General features: G+C 41.8%; 1 protein-coding gene and 1 long non-coding RNA gene across 3 annotated transcripts in view; one reads left to right on the forward strand and one right to left on the reverse strand.

Moving 5' to 3' along the window:
* LOC134394714 (myosin-1B) overlaps window positions 1-17698 on the reverse strand; it is a 111316-nt gene extending 93618 nt beyond the window's left edge. The window contains exons 1-24 of one of the 2 annotated variants that reach the window (XM_063120387.1): window positions 17680-17698; window positions 17305-17360; window positions 14966-15177; window positions 14134-14277; window positions 13897-14053; window positions 13669-13696; window positions 13447-13561; window positions 11212-11304; window positions 8279-8342; window positions 8103-8201; window positions 7717-7820; window positions 7496-7634; window positions 6845-6963; window positions 5864-6013; window positions 5299-5469; window positions 4903-5212; window positions 4676-4752; window positions 3937-4024; window positions 3727-3844; window positions 3203-3326; window positions 2982-3118; window positions 1971-2226; window positions 599-841; window positions 80-256 (exon numbers count right to left, since the gene is read on the reverse strand). In XM_063120387.1, the coding sequence (XP_062976457.1) occupies window positions 80-256; window positions 599-841; window positions 1971-2226; window positions 2982-3118; window positions 3203-3326; window positions 3727-3844; window positions 3937-4024; window positions 4676-4752; window positions 4903-5212; window positions 5299-5469; window positions 5864-6013; window positions 6845-6963; window positions 7496-7634; window positions 7717-7820; window positions 8103-8201; window positions 8279-8342; window positions 11212-11304; window positions 13447-13561; window positions 13669-13696; window positions 13897-14053; window positions 14134-14277; window positions 14966-15169 (3117 nt within the window). In that variant the 5' untranslated portion in view covers window positions 15170-15177; window positions 17305-17360; window positions 17680-17698. Of the gene's footprint in view, window positions 1-79; window positions 257-598; window positions 842-1970; window positions 2227-2981; window positions 3119-3202; window positions 3327-3726; window positions 3845-3936; window positions 4025-4675; window positions 4753-4902; window positions 5213-5298; window positions 5470-5863; window positions 6014-6844; window positions 6964-7495; window positions 7635-7716; window positions 7821-8102; window positions 8202-8278; window positions 8343-11211; window positions 11305-13446; window positions 13562-13668; window positions 13697-13896; window positions 14054-14133; window positions 14278-14965; window positions 15178-17304; window positions 17361-17679 lie in introns of those variants that run through there. The other variant, XM_063120388.1, reaches the window with a different exon arrangement.
* LOC134394721 (uncharacterized) lies at window positions 10641-22244 on the forward strand. Its single transcript, XR_010025198.1, has 3 exons — window positions 10641-10684; window positions 20039-20165; window positions 21915-22244. It is a non-coding gene; the product is annotated as an uncharacterized LOC134394721 (long non-coding RNA).
* Window positions 22245-23838: the final 1594 nt, after the last annotated feature.

Consider the following 23838-nt stretch of genomic DNA (forward strand, 5'->3'; position numbering starts at 1 on the left):
GAGGCTCAAACACACATTTCATTAATTTGGAGAAGTTTGAAACTGAAAGTTCATTAATGACTGGGATTCGCTTTCTCACATCATCAACTTGCTGTTCCAGCTTGGTTTTGGCTTTAGTGAGAGTATTGACTTTGTCTTCCTCAGCTTGTAAGTCATCAAGAGCTTGTTGATGGGCTTCTTGGAGGGCTTTCTTTTCCTTAGTTAATTTCACAATAGTTTCATCCAAAACTGCCATTTCTTCTGTTAGGTTCTTAACCTATGGAACACAATATAACATTGTTGAAAGCATTGGGACCATTTGAAATCCTGGCAAGAATCTTAGGACAGAAATTATTAAACTAGGATCATTAGATGCTCCAATAACATATTCTCACTCTTTGTCCTTAACATACTGTCATTAATTGCATAGATAAAGGCACAAAACAGGAAACCGGTTACATTAAAAAGTGACAGTTTGCAATATGAAAATGAAAAGTTTTACGGCAATGTTTTAAAAATGGATTTTTATTGCATAGCTTGGCATGTTATTCCCGACACTTTCCAGTAAGAAAAACATAAAGGTGAAATGACCTTTTAAAAGCAACATTAAAGAGATTACCTTGTTTTCAGTGGCATGCTTTTCTTTTTCAACCTTGGCCAACGTTAACTCAAGGTCATCAATATCTTTCTTCAGCTCAGAACACTCATCCTCCAGTTTCCTTTTCTTGGCTGTCAGCTCTGCGTTCAGCTCTTCTTCATCCTCTGCTCGTTCAGTCAACTCCTTGATTTTAGCCTCCAGCTGGATTTTGGTTTTGATCAGCTGGTCACATCTTTCCTCAGCATCTGCCAAACTTTCACTTTCCTTATTAGAGAAAAAAGAATGATATTCATTACTCTTCAACTCCAACAGGCAATGTAACTGCATACCACTTTCTGGAATGCTCCCCCTATAAAGTTAACTAACAGTTTCAAATTTGCTCAATTTTAACTTTATGGCCAGGATCCAGACCTTGTGTAAATGAGATGCTTAGACTTGTGTTGATGACTAGAGTGAGAATGGAGGAAAACCTGGAATGAATCAGACCACAAACACAAGTTAGAGCCCATATTAAGGCCTATACTCTGGTAGTAGCAAAGAAACTATACTTTTCCATGACCATTGCATTCACACAGAGTCATCCTGCAGTTCTTCAAAATGGTGGAAGATCAATTACACCAAGAATCAGTTAGAACGGATTCTAAATAAAACGGAGGAGGTTTTATTTGCCCATTATGACAATTTTGCAAGACATTTTGTGGATAAAGTCACTTGCATTCACTCCAACATAGATACCATGGTTGTAGCAGTTCCTAATGATGTACCTTTGGTATTCCTTTGTCCAGTCATTTTAGATAGACTTCATTTTTCAGAGCCTTAAGATAAGGTCCTTGGTAGTGTGACAGCAAGCAATTATGTGCTTAATCCTTGCCCTTCTTGGGCAGCCAAAAGAGGCTTGGTTGAGTGGATAAGGTGAATGAAGAGTGTCTCTTTAGAGGAGGGTATCGTTCTATCCAACCTTAATATGGCTGTAGTAAAACCTTTATTTGAAAAACACCCTGGATTCCACCAGAGAGTCTCAATTGGCATTGTGGGGCATGGAGCACTTAGTGTCATTTCAGCTCCAGGGATTTTTGGATGAAATGGATTATCTAGACCCATTGCTATCTGGCTCCGGTCTAGTTTTGGGACCCAAACTGCTTTAGTTGCCTTAGTAGTTTATCTACACTGGGAACTAGACAGGGGAGTACATTACTGTTGGATCTATTGGACTTCTACTGTATTGTTTTATATTGTATTATGGTTTTAAATTGTTGCAAGTTGCTTTGAGTGATGTATGGCCTCTAGAAGGATAAGACAGAAATTTATATATAAAATTTTAAAAAATCATATTATTTTAATAATTTGTTCAGAGTACCAGATTTCCTAACATTGACCATAGGAGGATACTTACAGATTGTACTTGAAGCTGGAGATCATTTTTCTCTTGCAACAGAGATACCATTTTTTCCTCCAGTTCTTTCCTTTTGGCTTCAGATTTGGCTAGCTCTTCTTTGGTTTTTTGAAACTCTTCTTTCATATTGGCCATTTCTTTCTCTGCTTCAGCACTCCTCAACAGTGGCTTAATCTTGAAGAACAGCTTCATCCATGGCCAGTGTTTGACATTCATGAATGAGCGAATGTTGTACTGAATGGTGAAGATGGCTTCCCTGTGACGGAACCACTCCATAAAGTTAGTCATTGTGGAAACAAAATGAAATTAGGGGTTCCTAAGCAAAGCCCTGGAACTCGTTAATGAAGCTTCAGCTACATTATTTCAAGGGGTCCAGCTATAAATATTCAAATAAATATGAAATTACTTAACCAAGTAGTTCCCTTAGTTCAGAGTAACAGTGTACATAAGCACACACACCCTTTGTACCAACTGCAACTATAGAATTTCAGGAAATGCTGGAACAGAAGACTTAGTAACTTTCAGTTTGCATGCATTTCTACAAATAATACTGTCAAGGCCTTCTTCAAGCGTATTAGGAGCTTTGCTTTAAAGAGACATGATAGGATTACACTGCTGCAACATAGAGAAGAAGAGAGCAGTGGAAATTTCAAGAGGCAGTGTTCCAAATACTCAATATTTTGGTCATAGGCTATGGCTTGTATCCAGTGGTGTCAGTCCACCAGCAGATTGGATACCACTGGTGATTCACCCTCTCTCCTGCAACCCCTCATATGTCCTCAGATCTGTTCTGTAGGTTTGGTGACCTGTTGGACCAGATCTGGGGGGCATACAGGGGTTCAGGGGGGAGGAGAGGAAGAGAAAAACCCATTGCATGAGCAGATGTCTGCTCACATAATGTTTCTACTACTGATTTTGGGCAAGCATGGCAGGAGAAAAGGCAATGCATCTAATAAGTTGAGGAACCCCAGTATAAACTGACAGGTGCTAAGGAAGAGAAAGACATTCTACCTTCTCGCCACCATCTTTTGGTATTCCGCTCTCATGAGGTACCCCCTGCACACAGCCTGTGTGCGAGTAATAAGCAATGCTAGACGGTCGTCTCTCATCTCTTCCAAAAGGCCCAGCAAACCAGCCTTGAAGAACACCTGAGAAAAGAGAATGAAGAGTAGAGTTTCTGTCTTGCACGCTTAAAGCTTGTGCCTAAGTTCTTAGCATGGAGAAGTGCTTACTTTGGTGTGCCCAAATTTGTACTGAGTGTGATCAATATCAATGGATCCTAGCAATTTCTCACAGGCTTTCTTGCTGTCCATAAACTGGCCCTCTGGGATAGCACTAGCATTCAGAACACGGTATCTGTTCATTTAAACATAAACAGGTTATTTTAATGTTGAAATCAGTGTAGGAAGAATAAGCACACTGGCACACTTCTAATATCTTCTGATCGCTTAGATCATACTTCATAAAGAGGCAGCAAGATTGTAGTTAGTCTCAGGAGGTTATGATGGATTTTGTCCAAATATTTCTCCAGATTGTACAAAATGCTAAAGCAAAAGAAATGTTCCATGGGCAAAGACAGAGTTAGTGTAATACAGCACAAAAATGCATAGTTTCTATATGCAGAGATTGCTGAATCAAAATTGTAGTATATAACAGGAGTTTGCTTGCTCTTGAATATATCTAGATTTCTAGGCAGTGTTTTCTAATAAGTGCCTCAGTACAAACTGAAAGGCCCCCGAAGATTTCCCTGACAGACCTTTGTTTAAAGTCACCATATAAGATCCTGTTTGGAAATCCCTTCCTGCAGATTCGAATGCCTTCAAGCACTCCATTACATCTCAGTTGGTGTAGGACAAGCTTGTGATCCATTACACCTGTGCAAGAGAAAACAAAGAAAAATATCAACTTTTGCTGATGTTCTACTGATGTGTTCCTGGAAATCCACATGCCAGATTCTGTAAGTTACCTGGAGTTTTGGTTTCATTGGGGATGATACAGCGCACAAAATGTGGGTGAGTTGTCCGCAAGTTTGACATCAGTTTGTTCAAGTTTTCCTGTAATTTGAACAGAGCAACTGTAGCTCCTTAAATAAACAATTGGTTTGGGGATTTTTAAAAACAACAACAACAACAACAACAACAACAACAACAACAACAACAACTATGTAGCTCAAGTTTTCTATTGATTACAATGCTATTAAATTATAGTATTTTGATAAGGAGAGCCTCAAGACATGTATTTGTTTACATATTTTCAATTTTATCTTACTGCATTTGGAGGAAGAACTCTCTCCCTGAAGTTTGGGTTAATAAGATCTGCACCCTCTTATTTATGGCCACTTTAGCCCAGTCTCCAGTCTCCAACAAAGAATCAAAGTCAGATGCATCACTGGGTAATGTATTGCTGATCCAAACACACCTATAGGCCTGGTTCAGACAACACGTTAAACCATGCTGCATAACCACAAAATGGTTAAGGGAATGCATGGTTAAGCAGCATGGGTTAGCGTGTTGTCTGAACAAGGCCATAGATACCATAATTTGAGTTAACAGGTCATTGTTTGACAGCATTTTAACAGAAGTTTGTCTAACCAATTAAGAAGAATCATCTCTACAAATAGATATTTAATGGATCAGGCATTTCATGTATATGGCTGTATTAATTAATCACCATAACCTGCAGCCTAATCGTTCTGTAAGCCTTACCCTGAACAGTGCAGAAACAGTTTGGAAAGATGACCCCTTCTTCTTTGCTCCTTTCTTCTTAGCACCACCACCTTCCGCTGGAAAGCAGGACATAAGTAAAATTAGCTATCTTTTGTTCAGCTTCTATAATTAACCTTCTGACCATGGGAAGCATAAGAGATAACACCTTTCTAAAGCAAATGTGATAAATGAACTGGAAGGTAAAGTAAAAGGTTCCCATAACTTACCATCATCTAGGGTAGCAAAGGTGGCATAAAGGTTGGCCAACATCTTGATTGACGATTTTTGATAGAGCGCCACAACAGTTTCATTCAAGGGGTCCTTGTTCTTTTCCAGCCAGCCAGTGATATTGTAGTCCACAACCCCTGCATAATGCACTAGGGAGAAGTGGGCCTCTGCTTTGCCTTTGACAGGCTTAGGCTTCTGGAAGTTGGCAGATTTTCCAAGATGCTGGTCATAAAGCTTGTTCTTGAAAGAAGTGTCAGTTGCCTTAGGAAACATACACTCCTCTTCCAGGATGGAAAAAATACCCATTGGCTAAATTGAAAAACAAACATAGTTTTATTTCAAATATATCATTCTCTGAAGTTGTTGCTAATTTATAAGACAATATTCCAAAGTACCTTCTCGATAAGCTCAATGCAGGCAGCCAAATCCATTCCAAAGTCTATGAAAGTCCATTCAATCCCTTCTTTCTTGTATTCCTCCTGCTCCAGCACGAACATATGGTGGTTGAAAAACTGTTGCAGTTTCTCATTGGTGAAGTTGATACAGAGCTGCTCCAAGCTATTGTACTACAGGAAAAGAACAGAAAATTTATGTAGATGTGATCACTTTGGCCTCAGAGATACACAGATAAGCAGTTTTCAATTCATTTTCAAGGATTTTAGGCAAAAGGGTGAAGAGCCCAGGCAGAGTGGAGGTTTTCTCTACTAATGATTACAGCCTCTTTGGCATTGGGGTGGAGCTTTGGCTATTCCTCCTATTCCTTCTCCCAAAAAGAAGAGAATGTACGAAGCTTATTCCAGTCTTTTCACTACAGACTGCAAACGTCTACTGCATTAGGAAATTATTCTTGCACCCAACCCCTCATGTTTCCTGTTGCAGTAATGCCCTGGGACAGAGTACAGAAGGAAAAGGGCAATTAGTCATTGTGGGAGAGCTAGCAGTTAAACCAGATCTACATACCTCAAAGATTTCAAAACCTGCGATATCTAAGACCCCAATGAAATGTTGTCTGGGCAACTTTGTATCCAGTTGTTGATTGATGCGAGCTACCATCCAGAAGAACAGCTTTTCATAGACAGATTTGGAAAGCGCATTGACAGCATGATGCACCTGTGGACAACACTCCGGACACTTAACAGCAGTCGCATAATTAAACATGTGTTACGGAAACAAGTCCCTGTGCAAGTTGGTGAATCACTGCTTGGTTTGGCCTGGGAGATGGGAATGACTCAGGAATAATAGTGTTAGCTAAGATGGAGGCTGATTGATCCCAGCTCAGAAATCCAGCACAGGAGGTGTATAAGCTTAAATATTGGATCATTCTACAGTTCAGAAGATACTTTAAAACCTGCTGGTTAAGTCTTTTGGTTAAGCAGCAGGGCTTAAGGTGTCTTGTGCGATGCATTTTTGCTAAACCTTGCTCACCCACTAACCACAGTCAGATCATCTGCTGCAGGGTTAGTAGCTCTAACCATGGCTTAAAGTGTTGCGTGTGACAACACAGCTTGTGGTTAGTGCTAACCCCAGAGAACCACAGTTTTGCTAACCGCAGAGCTGGAAGTGTCATCTGGACAAGCCCATTGAGATTTTCCGTCCAGGGTGGAGTGGATAACACAAATTGCTTAATCACAGGATGGCCAAAGTTAAAAGGTAGCTCATCACAGAGGTCTTTTAAAAATACTGCCTGAAAAAAAGAAAATGGGAATGGTACTTGGTGTCATGTAGATGTTTTCACATCTCAACTCACAATCGGATCGATTCAAAACCACTACTTGTTTCTCCTGTTGGTGTCACCTTTTCTAGAGAGAATTTCAGTGATGTTAATCTGGGCAGGATAGGTGTGACCAGACTTTTCCCCAAACTTTCGATTCCAAACTAAAAACATACTGAAAGTTCTTCACAAAAGCTGGCAAACACTTTTGACCTGCTGCGTGCACTCACCTGGTCTACAGTTTGACCTTTGGTCACATATTCATTCCCCACTTTCACTCGGGGAAAACATAAGGCTTTCAACAGATCTGAAGAATTCAGGCCCATCAGATAAGCTGTCTTGTCAGCCTCTATAAAACAAAACATGTAAGAAGCAAATATTTGTAAAACGCTTGCAGAATAACCAAGGTACTGAACTACACAGTTAGCAGAGCTAGTTTGAAGCAAGAGTATAACCTTCAAACTTCTGGTCAGAGAACAACGACGACCAAACATTGAAACCCAGCATTATTAACCATTCTAATTGAGACTTCAAAAGTAAATAGAAAGTGACAATTGAATCCCATAGGAAATCTTCCACAGAATGAAAAACAAAACCCACCCTCTTTCCCAAATCCCTCTTTTCATCCTTAAGCCCCTACAACTCAATCAACTGCGAAAACCAGAATCAGATGACCATGGGACAATCACAAGAAACTTCATTAAGGTGGAGAGATCTAGCTTCGTTGCTATATCTCTCCACATGGGAAGAGCTGTATACAATCCCTGTTGTTATTAATATTCAGAGTATTAATGTGAATCTTTCCAGGGATGCTTTGTACGTGTTGTATTAAACATTTTCATGCACAAGAGCAATAAATGCAGGTGCAATAAATCCATTACCTTCAGATCCATCTGGCTCAGCCTGCTCCTCTCGTGGTTTCTGCTTAAACTTCATGTTCCCATAATGCATTACTGCCCCTGTCAATTTATAGATTCCAACCTTCTCTTCAGCAGTGAAACCCAGGATATCTATAGCAGTCTGTAACACGGGGCAATTAGCTAAAATTATTAGTCAATAATGGTATTATAGTTATTATGTCATCATCACAATTTATACTTACATCTGTAGCTATTAGCTCCTCTTGGTCATCAATGCTTTGGACTGTGATCTCCCCTTGGCTTATAAATGGATAGTCATAAGGGTTAGTTGTAATGAGAAGCATTTCTGAAATGCAAACAGAAGAGTCTGATAATTGGCACAAAACGTCTTAGATTCTGACCTAAAAGGAGAACAACAGCACAACCCTATGTAAAGTAAATCCTACTGAGTTCAATAGGATTTAGTCTCAAGTAATCATGTGTAACATTTCAAGACCCAAAAGGTCTTGAAAAAGAAATATAATTTCCTCCGTTTTTCTGAGCAGCTCTAACTGAACAAGTAGCAGCACACAAAAATTCCACCTTACCAGATAACCTGAGAAAGGCAATAAATGAGCATCTTACTTACCGATCAATTCTGGCTTCTTATTGGAGGTAATCTGATAGAAAATGTGGTAACTTCTTTCAGCCTTTAGCTGAAAGGTCACTCTCGACTTTTCCAGCAGATCTGCAACAGAGATTCACATTAATGCTTGTAAGCCCAATTTGATATGCTGCAGACTGTGTGCCAGTGCAAGTACTCACAGGTCTCAATATCTGCAGAGGCCAGCTTTCCAGTGGCACCGAAGTGAATCCGGATGAATTTGCCCTGTAGAGTATAAACACGGAACAGCCATTAAAGAAATCCAGAGACTTTCAGAGAACAGAATGTGCTCTGGACCCCCAGAATGTTTTAATTGTTTTAAATTTCAATGTTTTGCTATTATGGGTGCTGTTCCTTCTGTTTTGTTACGGAGGTTTGTTTTGTTTTTAATGAAAGTTGTTAGCTGCCTTGAGGACTCCATTGTGAAGCCAAATGGTATATATATATATATATATATATATATATATATATATATATGTGTGTGTGTGTGTGTGTGTGTGTGTGTGTGTGTGTGTGTGTGTGTGATTAAAAATATTTTTCGGAAGAAGCATTCTCCACACAGGGATTTCCCAATAGGCACTGAGTGTTTCATTGTATAGAAAAGAGAAAGGGGAGCACCTTATCCATGAGGAGTTCCATATGTGCATTGGAGCTGCTGAATCTCAGCTTTTGTATATTATCTTCTGCATCCCTTGATGTGCACTGCTCCACTCCCTCCCCTGCAAAACGTCAGTGCAAGCTGCTTTCTTAAAATGAGATAGAAGCAAAAATGAAGCTAAGGTCATAGCTAGATGGGGTGAAATCCCGGGGCGATCCCCGGGATCATCCCTGTGCGTTCACATGACCCAAAGGGGATCCTGTGATCAGGGAGGGATGATCCCTCCCTTGCTCTGGGATCTCACCCTACCCTTTGACTCCATATTTTCCGTGGTCTTGGGCTGAGCCCGAGACTGCAGAATGTGTGGCCGAGCATGGCAGTTTGTTTCGGTTCCTCGCGAGGAGCCAGGACCCGCGCATGGGGCGTGGAGCTCCTCAAGAGCACTGCGCCCATCAGGGGTGGGGTGGGGAAGTGGGGAAAATAAGGGGTTTTTAATTTTAAAAACATACCTTTTGCGCACGTGCGCTCGTGTGCATATTTTCCTTTAAGAAAACAAAAAATGGCGGGCGCAACGCCTCTCCTTCCGAGGCCGTCATGTGCCGCGTGTAAACAGGGGGGATCGCACGATAAAAACATTGCGAGATCTTCACCCCTCCATCGCGCAATAACAGGTAGGTCTAGCTAAGGCCTAAGACTCCATTTAAAATTTTCAGAATTGAAGCACACGGTGCAACTAATCAAAGGCAAACATATGCTTGAGAAATTTGCAAGTAAAAACTGATCTGTGAATTGCCTGTTAAGTACTCAGCACTAGGGGTGTGCACGGACCCCCCACTCCGCTTCACTTTCAGATCCGCCATTTTCGGATCGGGCCGCTCCGCCCCGCCCCCACTCCACCTATGCCCACTCCGCTCCGCTCGGAGCTCCGGATCCGGATTGGAGCTCCGTTCCCCCCCCCATAGGGGGGGTTACCGGGCCCTGCCGCCATCGCCGCCCATTCGGCGACGGCGGCAGAGCCCGGTAAGGGACCAAGGGAGAGGGAGACCTTACCTGCCTCTGTCCGCGGTCCGTCGCCGTCTTCAATTGAGCCTGTGGTTCCACCAGGAAGTCTGGGCCGCAAGCGGCCCAGACTTCCTGCTGGAACCACGGGCTCAATTGAAGACGCTGACGGACCGCGGACAGAGGCAGGTAAGGGAGAGGAGAGCGGGGGGGTTACCGGGCCCTGCCGCTGTCGCCGCATGGGCGACAGCGAAAGCGGCAGGGCCCAGTAAACCCCACTTACCTTTCCAGCGGAGCTCCGGATCGAGGCGAAGGATCCGCCCTCACCTCAATCCTCTTCGCCATGCTCCGCCGGCCCCCCAATCCTCTTCGCCTCCACCTAAAGGGGAGGCAAAGCACCCCGCTCCGCTTCTAATTCGCCGGTCCGATTAGAAGCGGAGCACATCCCTACTCAGCACCCTGACCATGACCCCAAAGCAAGCCAGTTCTCTTCAGTGGAGCATTCCCCAGTGCAGCATTTTGATGATCAGTCCAAAGATGTGACATGTAAACAGTGAGCTTCTTTAAATGAGCGTTTTATAGCATGCTCCTAACTGGCCACTCATGGATGTTCACGGGTCATTTTTACAATGACATCAGCCTCCCACTCCATTTCCCAGTTTTCGCGTTATAAATTAAGCCACAGAAAACCCAACTCTTCTGAAATAAGACAGGATTCGTTGGGATTTCCTGCTGTGTGCAGGCAAAGTTGTGCTATAAAATGCTCACTTTGTATATTTGTTTTAATGATTACTGTTTTTAACTTTTGTAAACCGCCCAGAGAGCTTCGGCTATATAAATGCAATAAATAAATAAATAAATAAAAGGCGCTGTTCGTATTGAGCTGTATGGGCCACATGGTCACTGCTCTCTTCCTTGTGTAATTTCAGCTCGTTGCAGATGCAGAAGAGAAGCAGGAAGCAGAGCCACGGTAAGGAAGCAAGATTTCCCCCGACTGAAGTAGCCCAGTGTATAATGAAACACATATTATTGCCTAAAAATGGATAATGAATTTTATAACCTGTAAAGCAGGGGTGGGGGAAATGTTATCATCCTGAGGGTTGCATTTCCTTGTGGCTAACCTTCCAGAGCTGCATGCTAGAGATGCCCCTCAAAATGTGAGTGGGCGGGACCACCCCGCGTTCTCACTTTCATATGCACATTCATGCATCTTCACCCATATCCATCCATCTATTCACACATAACACATACACACACATGCACAAAGACCCTGCAACAACTGGGCTTGGAAAAAGCCCTTCATTGCCTTCAGGGTGGGGTCAGAGTATGCATGGAGGGGGAAAGATCACCAGGTGTCCCTAGCCAACCTGCACTGTATTTAGGCTTGGAAAAGCCAAGCTTCATTTTGGGGGAGGGGGGCGCTGAGGAAGGTGTCAGGCCAGTTGGAGGGAGCCTGCAACTTGGAGGTTTCCCATCCCTAAACTATGTGACACTTACAAAGCGGGAAGAGTTGTCATTCCTCACTGTCTTGGCATTCCCAAAAGCCTCTAATAGAGGGTTGGCACTGATGATTTGATCTTCAAGTGTCCCCTGTAAAAGTGTTTGGAGAAATATGTGAAAAGCAAGAAACGAAACAATGGATTTAGTTGCTATTGAGTATAGACGGATACAAGTCTTGTAACAAAATCCTATGCATGTGTTTACTCAGAAATAAATACTACTGTGTTCAGTGTGGCTTACTCCCAGGTAGATGTGCATAGGATTACAGCCTTGTAGATGAATCCTATCTACGTTTACTCAGAAGTAAGTACCATGGTTAAACTGCCCTTACTCCCTAGTAAGTGAATTTAGAATGCAGAATTAATTTCACACATTTTTACATATATCACAAAAACACCATAAGGCTCCAGTGAACTCAGTCAAAGAAACAAAACCCTGGATAACGCTCACGCCTCTGGAGTTCTCAGTGCTTGGATGATGGGTTGCAAGCATGTAATAATATGTTTATTCAGAAATAAGTATCATGAAATTAAATGTGGCCTTTTCTCTAATAAATGGATTTAGAATTGCACTCTTAATTTCACAAGTTAGTTTTTTTACAGCTGGTATGGTCCAGTAAATGGGTGAAATTGCAACTTTGTAGTTCCTTCACCGAATTCAAGTCACTATTGCTGAGGGTGCACTAGTTTTAATGGGGGGGAAAACACCTTAACTTGCTTCAGTCTCCAATTCCTTTACTTAATCAAAGGGGTATTCAGATCCTAAAGCATGATGAAATTGGGAAGAGAACATTAAGGGAGTTTGATTCACCTCTCATTCACCTCAGGACAAATGACTTATCTTGAATATTCAGATTTATATAGGTAGTATATTAATTATTCTCTGCAAGCACACAAGGATCTGAAAATGGGTGCTTCCAGATGGACAGCTCCTAGCTCTATAAATCAAAAGACGTTGTGCAGCTACCTCTTTAACAGATTTTCTGTGATAAGAAAAAAAAAGATGGAAGAAATGGAGGGAAAACATGGGAGGGTTACAAATGGAGGACATTGTTGTCTGGGCCCCCTGTAAAATTCTGTGAATGAGGCAGGATGATTGCACAATAAAAGCCTCATCTGGAAGCAATCCCTGACTCAAATTGAAAAGCAAGAAGATGTGCGTGTGCATCTGTGTTGTATCCTCATAGCTCCCTTCATAGTTTACGTTTCACATGTTTGTTCCTAAAGGGCCTGGTAGAGGGAGGGAAAGGTAGAAAAGAAAAAGGAGGGAAATGGAAGGAAGAGAGAAAGGAGACAGAAACTGTAAGGAACAAAAGGAGAGCAAAGAAACAGTTTGTTTGAGTCCATCTGTTGCCTGTGATGTAAATTGGAACTGTTGATAGCAACTGGATGGGGGGGGGGTATGCCCTTTCCACTACGTGTCCATGGTACTGGGTAATTTAGAGGCATCCTGAAACCAGGTGCTGGATGTAAACATTTTGGCCAGAGGAAGGCAAGGTAATACAGAAACTGTTAGAGCACACCAATGAAAATAATGAGATCATGATTTCAAAGCACTGTGTATGCATTACCATGATTATTTCTTAGAACTCCACAATTCTTATTTTAAAGAGAACAGGTGTGTGCCAGGGCTGAGGGGAAGGAATGCTTCATGTGGCCATCCAATGTGGAGCCCAAAGGTGGAGTCTCAGAGCTTGATGGTTTATTACACTTTGGCTGTAAATGTCATCATACTCTCTTGATAAAGTAGGGTGACCATATGAAAAGGAGGACAGAGTTCTTGTATCTTTAACAGTTGCATAGAAAAGGGAATTTCAGCAGGTGTAATTTGTATATATGGAGAACCTGATCAAATTCTGTCTTCATCATAACAGTTAAAGGTGCAGGAGCGATACTAGAGTGACCAGATTTAAAAGAGGGCAGGGCACCTGTAGTTTTAACTGTTGTGATGAAGAGGAATTTTCACCAGGTTCCCCATATATGCAAATGACACCTGCTGAAATTCCCTTTTCAATACAACTGTTAAAGATACAGGAGCCCTGTCCTCCTTTCCATATGGTCAGCCTAGATAAAGAGAATTCTGCAGACCTGAGCAACCCCTGCTGCACTTGAGAGAAACAGAGACTAACTGACCAGGAAACTGTTTAGAGTCTCTGGTTCTCCACTCTTGCCTTTTGCAGGCTTACAGCCATAGATTGATTAGTGCCTCTTGGGTCAGGCCTACTCATCATACCTTCATCTTGGATTGTGCTTCCTTTTTCTTGGCTACTTCTCCAGCAGCTGCAATTGTTGCAAAGTACTGGATTACACGCTTGGTGTTGACAGTCTTTCCAGCACCAGATTCTCCACTGTCAAGAACAAGTAGGCATTAGGCAAAGAGAAATGGAAGTTCATTAGCTCTGTCACAATTGTACTTCAGCAATAGAAAGTAGAACAAACTTGAGAGCTAACTTACGTGATCAGGATAGACTGGTTTTCACGATCTGCCAAAAGGAGAGAGAGAGAGAGAATGAGAATATTACGCTTCCCATGCTACAGAAGCAGGTGCCTATGTCACAGCTGCAACCACTGGATCAAACCAGAGACATAGGATAGATGTTTGTTAAGACTGATTATAGCTTCCCCAGTATTGTTCTACTTATACAATGTTATTATTCCCCTTTCAGTTTTGAAGCATACGTACCAGTTAGCATGAACTGATAGGCATTATCAGAGATGGAGAAGATGTGAGGAGGTGCTTCTGTACGCTTTTTGCCCCGGTAACCAGCCACCACCTCTGGATTGTACACAGGGAGCCATTTGTATGGATTGATGGTGACGCAGAAGAGACCTGAGTAGGTCTGCATGAAAACCAAGGAAAGGATTGTTACAATCCACCCCCTTGGGAATTCTTCCTTTGCACTAGGGTGGCGCCACTTACATAGATCATCCAGGAGCTGTAACGTTCTTTGAGGTTATACAGAACTGCAGGCTCATGCAAGTGCGTCAGCATCGCCATGTCCTCAATTTTGTCAAACTTAGGTGGATTCATTGCATAGACATCCTCCGATTTGACAGTCAGTGTCTGAAATGCAAAGAGAAAAAAATCCTATCAGAACCAGGTCGCAGTGAAAGGGTCAATATAAAATATATGTTTTTAACAGGGATGTTATTGCTCAAATCTCTTATGACCTGGACCCCTTTGTAGCGTGACAACTACTTTCTCCTTGAGCTTGGCCTTTAGCCTAACAATGGGATGCTGCTTTAAAGTAAAGTTCTATATTAGTCAAGGACTAGTCTTCAAAATGATGAAATTGTCACAAGCCACATTGAGTTAATGAATGGCCCAGTGAACTTGGAGGATATAGCCTGTGTGTCCTTGGGACATGAGGAGATCGTTTCATGAAAAAAAATATTTCCTTGGGGGCCAGATTAGCCCACTTATTACAGAATTGTTTTTGGTAGCTCATCCCAATAGATAAAAAGTTGTACACATCTTGTTTCACCTATCTTCAGAACAATCCACTGAGGTAAGTTAAGTTGTGAGAGTTGTAAGTTAAGTTGTGTTTTACCTCAACTTTTGCAGTGGTCTTCAAGGGATTTTAAACCTGGATTTCCCATGTCCAAAACCAAAACTTTCTCTTCTCAGCACCAAAAAAGGGAACAATGTGGGCTCTGAGGTCATATATTCCTTTGTTTATTGGAAAACTAGATACATACTTGCTGAAAAGGAGGCACTCCCCCCATTATCTAAGACCAAAGAAGATGCTTACCCTGCCATCATCTGTGTCCACAGTTGTCTTGCCACCTTCCGTGCTCTTAATTTTCCCTTTGGCATATTCCTCCTTGGGCTCAGCCACATAGCAATAGGTCTTGGCATCAAAGGGTTGGTTCTGAGCCTCTATTCGCTCCTTCTCAGATTTGCGGAGGAAAGGGGCAGCCGGCCCAAAAGCCTCCATTTCTGCATCCCTGCTCATTGCTGCAACTAAAAGAGACACAGGAGATCAGTCTGTTCTTTTCAAGACTGGGATACTCGAACTAGAAACATCATGCAGCACCAGACATGGTCCCTACTCCTGAACCTACTAGCATACAGAAGAGCTTGTACCCAGAGCAGGAAGCCCAGCTTCTCTCACATACCTTTTTTCTGTGTAATCATGGCATTATGCACTAAACTCAGAATTTCCCTTTAGTCTTTTGCAGGCCAGCAGCCGTGTGTTCTACAAGATTACTTACTGCTTTAGTAGCTCTGAGCTCATTCTGTAGGGAATATTGGCCTTTGGTATATCTTGGGTATACACATTTTAAATTGCATTGGTTTTATCTATAAATTGCCTTTAGCAAGACATCAATGCCAACAAGAAATAAGAATATAAAGCAATTGATTGTTTGGGCGCTTTTAGCAGTAATAACAAGGGTTGTTAAGCATCCATGAGCTAATTTCATAAATGCAAAATCTGGGGTCCAGCATAGAAGGCAGAACTTTGCAATCAATGTTTTTTATTAAAAAATTAAAAATACCAGATTGAGGTTTGGTAAACTTTAAAATATGTGGGAAGGGTCTGGCGAGACAGATATAGTGATCATGTTTCTATCCTGGCCTTATTCAAAAGAACTTAGCAAAGCATATATAAATGATGAAAAATAAATACTTGTAACATTGTCTGGTCTGCATAATTTAGTCTAATTAGTTGCTTTAGCATAGAATTATTATTTTGGCATGGAGATATCAATGTATCTGGCGCAGAAAATATAAATTATTGACATTATCTTTTATAAGATCACTGTAGAGTTATCTAAACCTACCAACAATAATCAAATGAGGCTCGCTTCCTTGAGTACTTCTTGAACTTAAACCATCTGGTACCCGTTGCTTATCACAGGGAAGCCTGAGATGGATGGGTGAGGTTGATTAGTTCTATACATGATTTGGGTGTCGTTCTTTGCTGAGGAGGTACCTCAGCAAAGAACTACACCCAAAGAATTGAGGAAAGGATGCCTTCCATTCCCCAATTCACATTTTAATAGCTCAGAGCATGTGAAAAGCTGAGTAAGTCAGACAACGGACAGTAAGCTTACTCCCACCATATCTGTTCTCAGCATAAATGAGATCTTTACCATTATTTTGTAGATGAAATGGAGACCTGGTAAATGTCTCTGTGTGCTGGACGAGGAAGGGGAGGGGAGCAGTTGTGTAAAGATAAGAGCCCTTGGGACATGAAGTGCCACCTGAGCTTGGCAGGATGTTGACTGAATTGGGTAGTCTGTATAGAGTGGGTGAGTAAGTGGCATGTATCTGCTTGTGTTATGAGAATTAGAGAACCCACAGGCATCTGCTGGAAGCAGCTTCAATGAATAGAATAGGAGCTTCTGGTGGGAGATTAGAGATCTCATTTGGGAAAGTGTGTTTTATATTAAATCCTGGAAGTGATGACAGCAAAGCCTGGGCTTTACAAGGGATGGCCTATTTGTTTTGTATGGTTCTATTCCTTCACCCACAACAGGTATGACAGTCAGTGTACAAGGAGATAACGTCCCCTTCCATAGGGTGACCATATTTGGGAAACCAAAAAAGAGGACACCTAGTGTGTGTGTGGGGAAGCAGCTTTCTGAGTCCTGCAGAAAGTACGTTCTTCCCCCGCCACCTTAAAGAACCTGATTGGAGTGGAGGAGAGGAAAGGATTTCACTCTGCACCACCACCATCCACTCCAATTGGGGCCTTTTCTATAATGTCCACGAATGACCCACTTTCCCCTTTAAGACCTCAATTGGAGCTCGGGGTGGGGGAATGATGTGCCTCAAGAAAGCATGTCATTCCCTCCTGCCATGCTAATGGCAGCCTTAAAGGGGAAGGTGTGTCATTCCAGGACATTATTGAAAATTATAGAAAATCCCCCCTGACACCATGGAAAGAACAAAAACCAGGACAAATCCGGGGAAATCCTGACAGTTGGTCACCCTACCCTTCCATACATACAATCACAAAAGCATTGCAGTTCACATCAACACATAGCAGACTGATTTGGCAAATGCAACTAAACTACAGTAGACAAAACGTAGAGCTAATTAGAATTTGGGGTTGAACAACTTTACCACCCCATAATTTCTCACCTTTTTGTTATCTACTCCCAGCAGAAAGAAGAAAGGAACCAGATGAAATGTTTAACCTGCAAAGGAGCAGACCATTTAAACGTTGATGAATCCAGGATCCTCAAGTAGTCCCAACAGCTGAGAATTTGTTACATTCTTCCCATATGTAAAGGCTTAAAATACATAGCAGAGATGGACCCTCTTTCCCCAACATTTCCTACTTAAAGAAAAGCGTATTTAAACTCAGCCATTCTACAGCTACCCTTACCATCTATTTTAACACTCTGTTATTCCGAAGGCCCCCCAAACTGGGAGAATCTACATATTAGTGCATTGCAAGTGGGAGAGAAAAGGGGAAATAGGTGTGGAGGGAGAGAGACAGATAATCAGACTTACCTCTGACAGTCCGTAGCACCAAGAAACCTTTTATCTCTGACAGCTTTTATAGGCTCTGATTCTTCTTGTAGCTCAACCCTTATCTATATTTGGAAATCAGAGACCAGCCCTATAGCCTGCTTGCCACTTCTACACTTATTTCCCCCCATTAAATGTATTTATAGAAATGACCAAGTTTAGTAGTTATTTATCAATTTTGATAGCTTGGCAAGGGGCAGTATTTGTAAGTTCACAATTCTTTTAATCCTGAGAGGCAAGTCCACTGTAGGAGAGAGCTGATGTGTTATCCTTTAGATAAATGAAAGTTTGTAGTAATTTTTGTAAAGATTGCTCATGCACCAATAGTCGGAGGGTCTTTTTGGATAAAATGCTGTGTGAGTGTGTGTACTTCAGTACCCTAGCATCGTTGCATCATTCTTTTATCCATTACATTTTAAACATGTATGGTAGGATTCCAAAATATATGTGCAAATATTATTTACGCATAGAATTGGCTGTAGTGCTCTGCAACTTGTATGTGAAAACATGTATTTTCTGATGTAATGTGTGAAGCATCCATTATTAGCCAGAATGCTGGCATTAAAGAAACTATTCATATGCCCAAAGGGTCTGGCAAAGGGCAATATCCCGTGCTGCCCTTGCGCCTCCGTTTCTTGTGTTGCACCAGTGGGACCCACTAGCGGGGCGCAAGAGGAAGCTAATGGTTCCTAGGGCAACCCCAGAAACAAGCCAAAATAATCATTTTTGGAACAGGACAGGTCAGCAGGGCTCCCTTCTACAAGCTCCTGTGACCTGTTCTGTTCTCAAAACAGGTCAGTGTAGCGCATGGAATAGAGTTCTGCTGACCTGACCTGTTCACTGCTGACCTGTCCTGTTTGGAAAGCTCTAGCTTTCTACTGCACTGGTGGTGGGTCCCACTGGTGCACAGGCAGTATTTGATATTGCCCATAGTGATAATGAGAAACCAAAATACTGGAAATTATGCACAGATTTTTTTAGTTTTGTTATTTTCTGTGGTTCCCTTGATGCACATGCTCAGTGTCGTGGGAGCTGCTTCTCTGATGTGTATTTTCCCCACACTGCATATTGGGAGGCCAAATACGGGTCCTTCATCTGCTCAGTTTGCCCCACCAATATGGTTGCAACAGTGTGTGACTGCAGCACAAGGAATCACCTCCCCTTCCTTGTGTGAAGGGGGGAGGGAAAAGGAATGGAGAAGTACTGAAGGGCAAGTTTTGAAAAAAATGATTGATAAAAAATCTGTAAGGTCCTAAACAACTTGAGACCATGATACCTGAGAGAATGCTTTCTCCCAGCTTCTGTGATAATCATCACAGATCGTCCTGATTGTGCAGGGCCTTTTCTGTGGTGGCACCCATTCTCTAGAAAATCCTCTCCCCAGAAATAAAGCATGTGCCAACTCTGATGCAATTTTTTTTTATTTGCCTTAGCATTTGATGATTTCAGATGCCTGTCATTTTTAGTTTTGTTTTGTTCTTTAAAAAAATCATTTTCTGATGGCCATTGGTTATGTTTTGGTAAGTTTTTATATTGTATATTTATATTTCTACATGTATAGTATGTTTTTTTATTGAAGTACACTATATGGATATATTTTACTTGGCAGATGGTATAGAAATACTTTAATAAATAATTAATAAAAACAAAGGACTAGATAACTGTGAACCACTTTGAAGAGTTTGAAAAGTGAGATCCAAGTCCATTGAATGAATTAAAAAAAAAAGTAGCTGCAACATAATAGGTAAAGAAAGCAGCTTCATAGTATTTAATAAATATCAAGTTGTTACCACTAATACTTTTTTCTTTATCTTTTAGGGCTTATTATTGATTTGCCACTCTCCTAAACAGGAACGCCCTCCTAATTAAGCTTGCCAAAGAATTACAACTATGCCGCCACCAAAGAGGGGATCAGTAACAGCTGATGAAAGCAGCCGTTGTGTGAAGCAAAACATACTAATGAGAAACAAAGGGCAAATGTATTAAGTAGGAAAACTTCAAGGCTAGTAATTCACTTGACGGTGACTAGAGTGGCAAATCTCTGCTGTTTTGCTAGCAAGGCTCACTATAGATAATGTGCTTCCCAGAGCCTTCTTCCCAACAGAGAATATGAAAAATTTAGGCATTTTAACATGGGAAACAGTGTTCCTAGTTTCTATTGCTCTGTACTGTAGAGCAATAAGCCGACAAACTCTGTAGAATCTACAGAATCATGTGAGCCTATGATCTAGGGAGCTGTTTTATAAAGCCAAAAAGCAACTCAATGGGATCCAGAGTGCATACTGGTTTTAGTCCGATTCCGAAACAGTTGTATTACAGACCACTCTTCTATTCTTTGCAGATCACTGCACTGTCTTAGGTTATCACCATCAAGAGGAAGGTTGCTCAAAAGGCTTTCCATTTAATACCCAATTCATTCTGAGCTCCAGTGAAGCAGCTGAATGTAAAAGGTATTAGGAAAAGCGAAGGTAGGTAATGGAGAGAGCATGCTAGGATTACAGATATTTCATGTCATAGCAATTTGTCAGCTGAGGCACTGAGAGATTTGAAGTAGCGTTCATCACTGTCTGCTCTAGAAAAGGGCCTTCACTATTTTCCTATATAATTTTTGTCATGGCCTTAGAATGTCCCGTAGTAGATCTACAGGCCACAGTTAAAGAAACAGAAATTTAAATCAATCTCACAACCTGAATCTATAAACATATCTATAAACAGGGGAGGGGCTAGTTCTTTGGTGATAGTGACCTCTGTTCCCACCACCACCGCCAGCAGCTTTGCTCCTATAAAAATAGATATAAGTCTATGAATCAAATCCCAAATGCCTCTTGCTTATTGCCTTTCCACTCATGCTCCAGACAGAAGATCCACCAAGTGCCTAGCATGTTCATGCAATCTAAAGGTTGTTTGGCACTGTGTGTGTTTTTGACCAGAGGTTGTTGTACTGCTTTTATGCACTTTTAAAATTGTTCAGAGAATTGTTAAGATGAATTAGCAAGGGGCACCGTATAGCATGAGGCACAGCCCTGCTCTGAAAAGCAGAGTGTTAGCTTTGCGATTATTAGAAAGGCCAACCAATCAGTAACTGTACATATTTGGCTTCTGCTGAAAAAAAAGAAGAGAAAAAGAACAGGTTCTCTCTCAGCCTGATCCAATGACATGTGTCTAATTGGCAAGCTTTTTCAGCGGGCTGCTCATTGAAACTATGTGCAACTGTAAAGTATTAAAAACATCTCATTTTAAAACTTACATTGTGGAAAGCAAAGATACTCCAGAAGTGTCTCTTCTACCCTCTGCTTTAACCTACGCCAGCCTTGCCCAGACTGATACTCTCTGGTTGATTTAGATTTCAATTCCCATCAGTCCCAAGCAGCAAGGCCAATGGTCAGAAATGCTGGGAGTTGTAGTCCAAACTATCTGAGGAGCACCAGGTCGGGGGAGGCTGACCTAGGCCATAGGAACTTGGTATTGTTATCTAGAATACCTATTTAGGCTCAAGCTCTCACAAGCTGTAAAGCTAAACTAATTAATGCTATATCCCCGGGGAAATTCACAGCTCATTATGAGTCCAGTAATTAGTGTACTATTTCCCAGCTTTGCATAATTCACTCCTCAGCATGTGAATTGTATCCTGAGCCTCAAAATTAAGCCAGGGCAGGATTCAGGATTGCAGTCCAGTTTAGAGAGAAATAGGTCTGCTGTTTCCTTACATCAGCAAGGGTGCTGGTTGGTGAAACAGGTGAAGGTGACAGGAGCTGCAGTTTGGAAGGCTGTATCCCATGGTGTCACTTCCTCCATTCTATCTGGAGTTACTACCTGGCTCCAGATAGAATAAACAGTATATTGTCCTTTCTTTCACTTAAGGTCACTCAAGAATGGTCATAAACAGTCACATCACTCATGAAAGATGAATTCTTAGAATCCTCCCTAAGCCTGGAGAACGTGCTCTGTCTTTTTTTAGCAGCAGCCTTCTGTGGTCAAGCGCCTTTTGAATGTACTGCCGTGTTTGTATTAGGTGTCCAAGGAAAGCAGAGATGTTCCAAAAGCATCTGTTTTATGCTAGGCTTCAAACATGAGGACAGGAACTGTGAAGGGCTATTTGATGGTTAGAGAAGAGAATGGGGCAACAGGAGCTTTCCCATCACATACAGGAGGTCTGGGTACCAAAGACCTGCCGTTTCAGACTAGAGGTACCTCATCTTCCCCCTTTTTTCTAGCAGGGTTGGCTACTCATTGGGGAGCAAAAATTGAAGAAGAAAACTCAGTGACAGATCCAAGCCACAAACAGGTAGGACTACCCTCTGTGGCATAACACAGTGAGTACTGCATTGTAACCCATCAGAATCATTACATCATAGGCCATGGTTGTTCATACGCTAAGCTCTGTGAATTCTGTGTTCTTTGTACTATTTCTTCAAACTAATCATGGAGGGTAATGCAAATCAGGGATGGCGGACTTCTGGATCTTGGTTGGGGTGCAGCCTGTTGTCTGGGACTAGAAGGGTATTCCCGAGGAGTCAGACTCTACCCTGGTGTTCTCCAGATGTATTGGGCTACAATTCACAGAATAGATTCTGGGTAGTCCAGACATCAGGAGGGCGCTAGGTTGGATAGGGCTGCTCAGCAATGAAGTTGTTGACACCTAGCAGGAGCTTTGCAATTATGTCAATCAAATAAAATGGCTTTGGGGGCTAGATTTTACCCCTGGACAACCCATTAGTCATTCCTGCTATAAACAAGCCACTTGTACAGAAACAGATGAAAACATACACAGATAACTAACTATATGGGGTTGGATCCAACACTGTCTTTCTGCTGACAAAAGTAGTTTCTCCAATGGAAACAGGAGGGGGGGCAATTTCCCTTCTCCCCACAGCCCCCCACATACCCTCAGAATCTGCTCTAGAAGGCTGGAAAATGTGGAGAGTTGCAGTGGAAGGAGATAAAGGGAACGTTCTATTGGGCAACTGGACTTCTGCTAGAGCAACATTGGATAATAACCCATAGAACCAGTTATTCACCTAATATGTTTCTTTCCACTACGACATTGAACTATTATAGCTGACGAATGCAGTCCTAGCACCATTATGGAGGATTTAGGCCACTTTAGATCTGCTCACTAAATGGAACTGGCACCCTTCAACATTAATGCTGGTGTCATGTGCTTGGAATTCTAATATCGGCATAATGTATTATTACATGATGTTGCACTGGTACAGCAGTCAGCATACCATTTTAATCCATTGGTAGTGGGGCAGGTTTTAGGACCAGAATAAACCAGTTTAAGTCATGAGTCCACAAGATAATCTACACTAGATTTTCTCCTGTTACTGTAACATTTAGCTCTTTTGTTTGACACTCTGCACTCTACACTAACTGTTATCCTTGTGCTATTTATGGCCCCATATCCCAGGCCACATTTATGTTGTGGTTGCCATGTGGCATCAATTTAGGTGTGCTACCCTCATTGTATTGTAATTTATTCTGGTGGGAGTGGCTTTAACCTGTAGAACTGGTCACCTGCCTTTTTGTTTCTGTTGGGGTGTGTGTGTGTGTGTGTGAGTGAGAGAGAGAGAGAGAGAGAGAGAGAGAGAGAGAGAGAGAGAGAGAGAGAGATTGATTTTGGTGTGTTGACATCTCAGGTATTATACCTGGTGGGACCTTTGCCTTTGGATGGGGGAAGTAATTTGTGAACACAAAATTCATATATTTATTATTCAAAAATATTTTTATCCTGCCTTTCATGTAAAAATATTCTGTCAGTGTGCAACAATAAAAACCATAAAATACAAATATTCATTATAAATATACACATACTAAAATGCTTGGTTGTCCTCTATTTCCCAGCCTTAGTCAGTGGCACTGGCTGGTCAGACATATTCGTGGTAGGCTAGGTTTCAACACACAACTATACATCTGTGCAGTTGTGAATCAGAACCAGAACCTTATTAATTTCATGTTATAGTCCTGTGCAGCTGTTATGGAACTGCCGCCAATGGGGAGGAGTATTAAACAGACCTGAGAAGGAAAACACTTACTTAAGAGGAGCACACACCTGTACCTGCCCATGAGACCTTTCACAAACAGGCCACTTAGCCCCATACAGAGACTGGAGTTTGAAACTACACAGATGTCCTTTTCATA

Source organism: Elgaria multicarinata, chromosome 3 (genome assembly GCF_023053635.1).
Source record: "Elgaria multicarinata webbii isolate HBS135686 ecotype San Diego chromosome 3, rElgMul1.1.pri, whole genome shotgun sequence".
Taxonomy (NCBI): domain Eukaryota; kingdom Metazoa; phylum Chordata; class Lepidosauria; order Squamata; family Anguidae; genus Elgaria; species Elgaria multicarinata.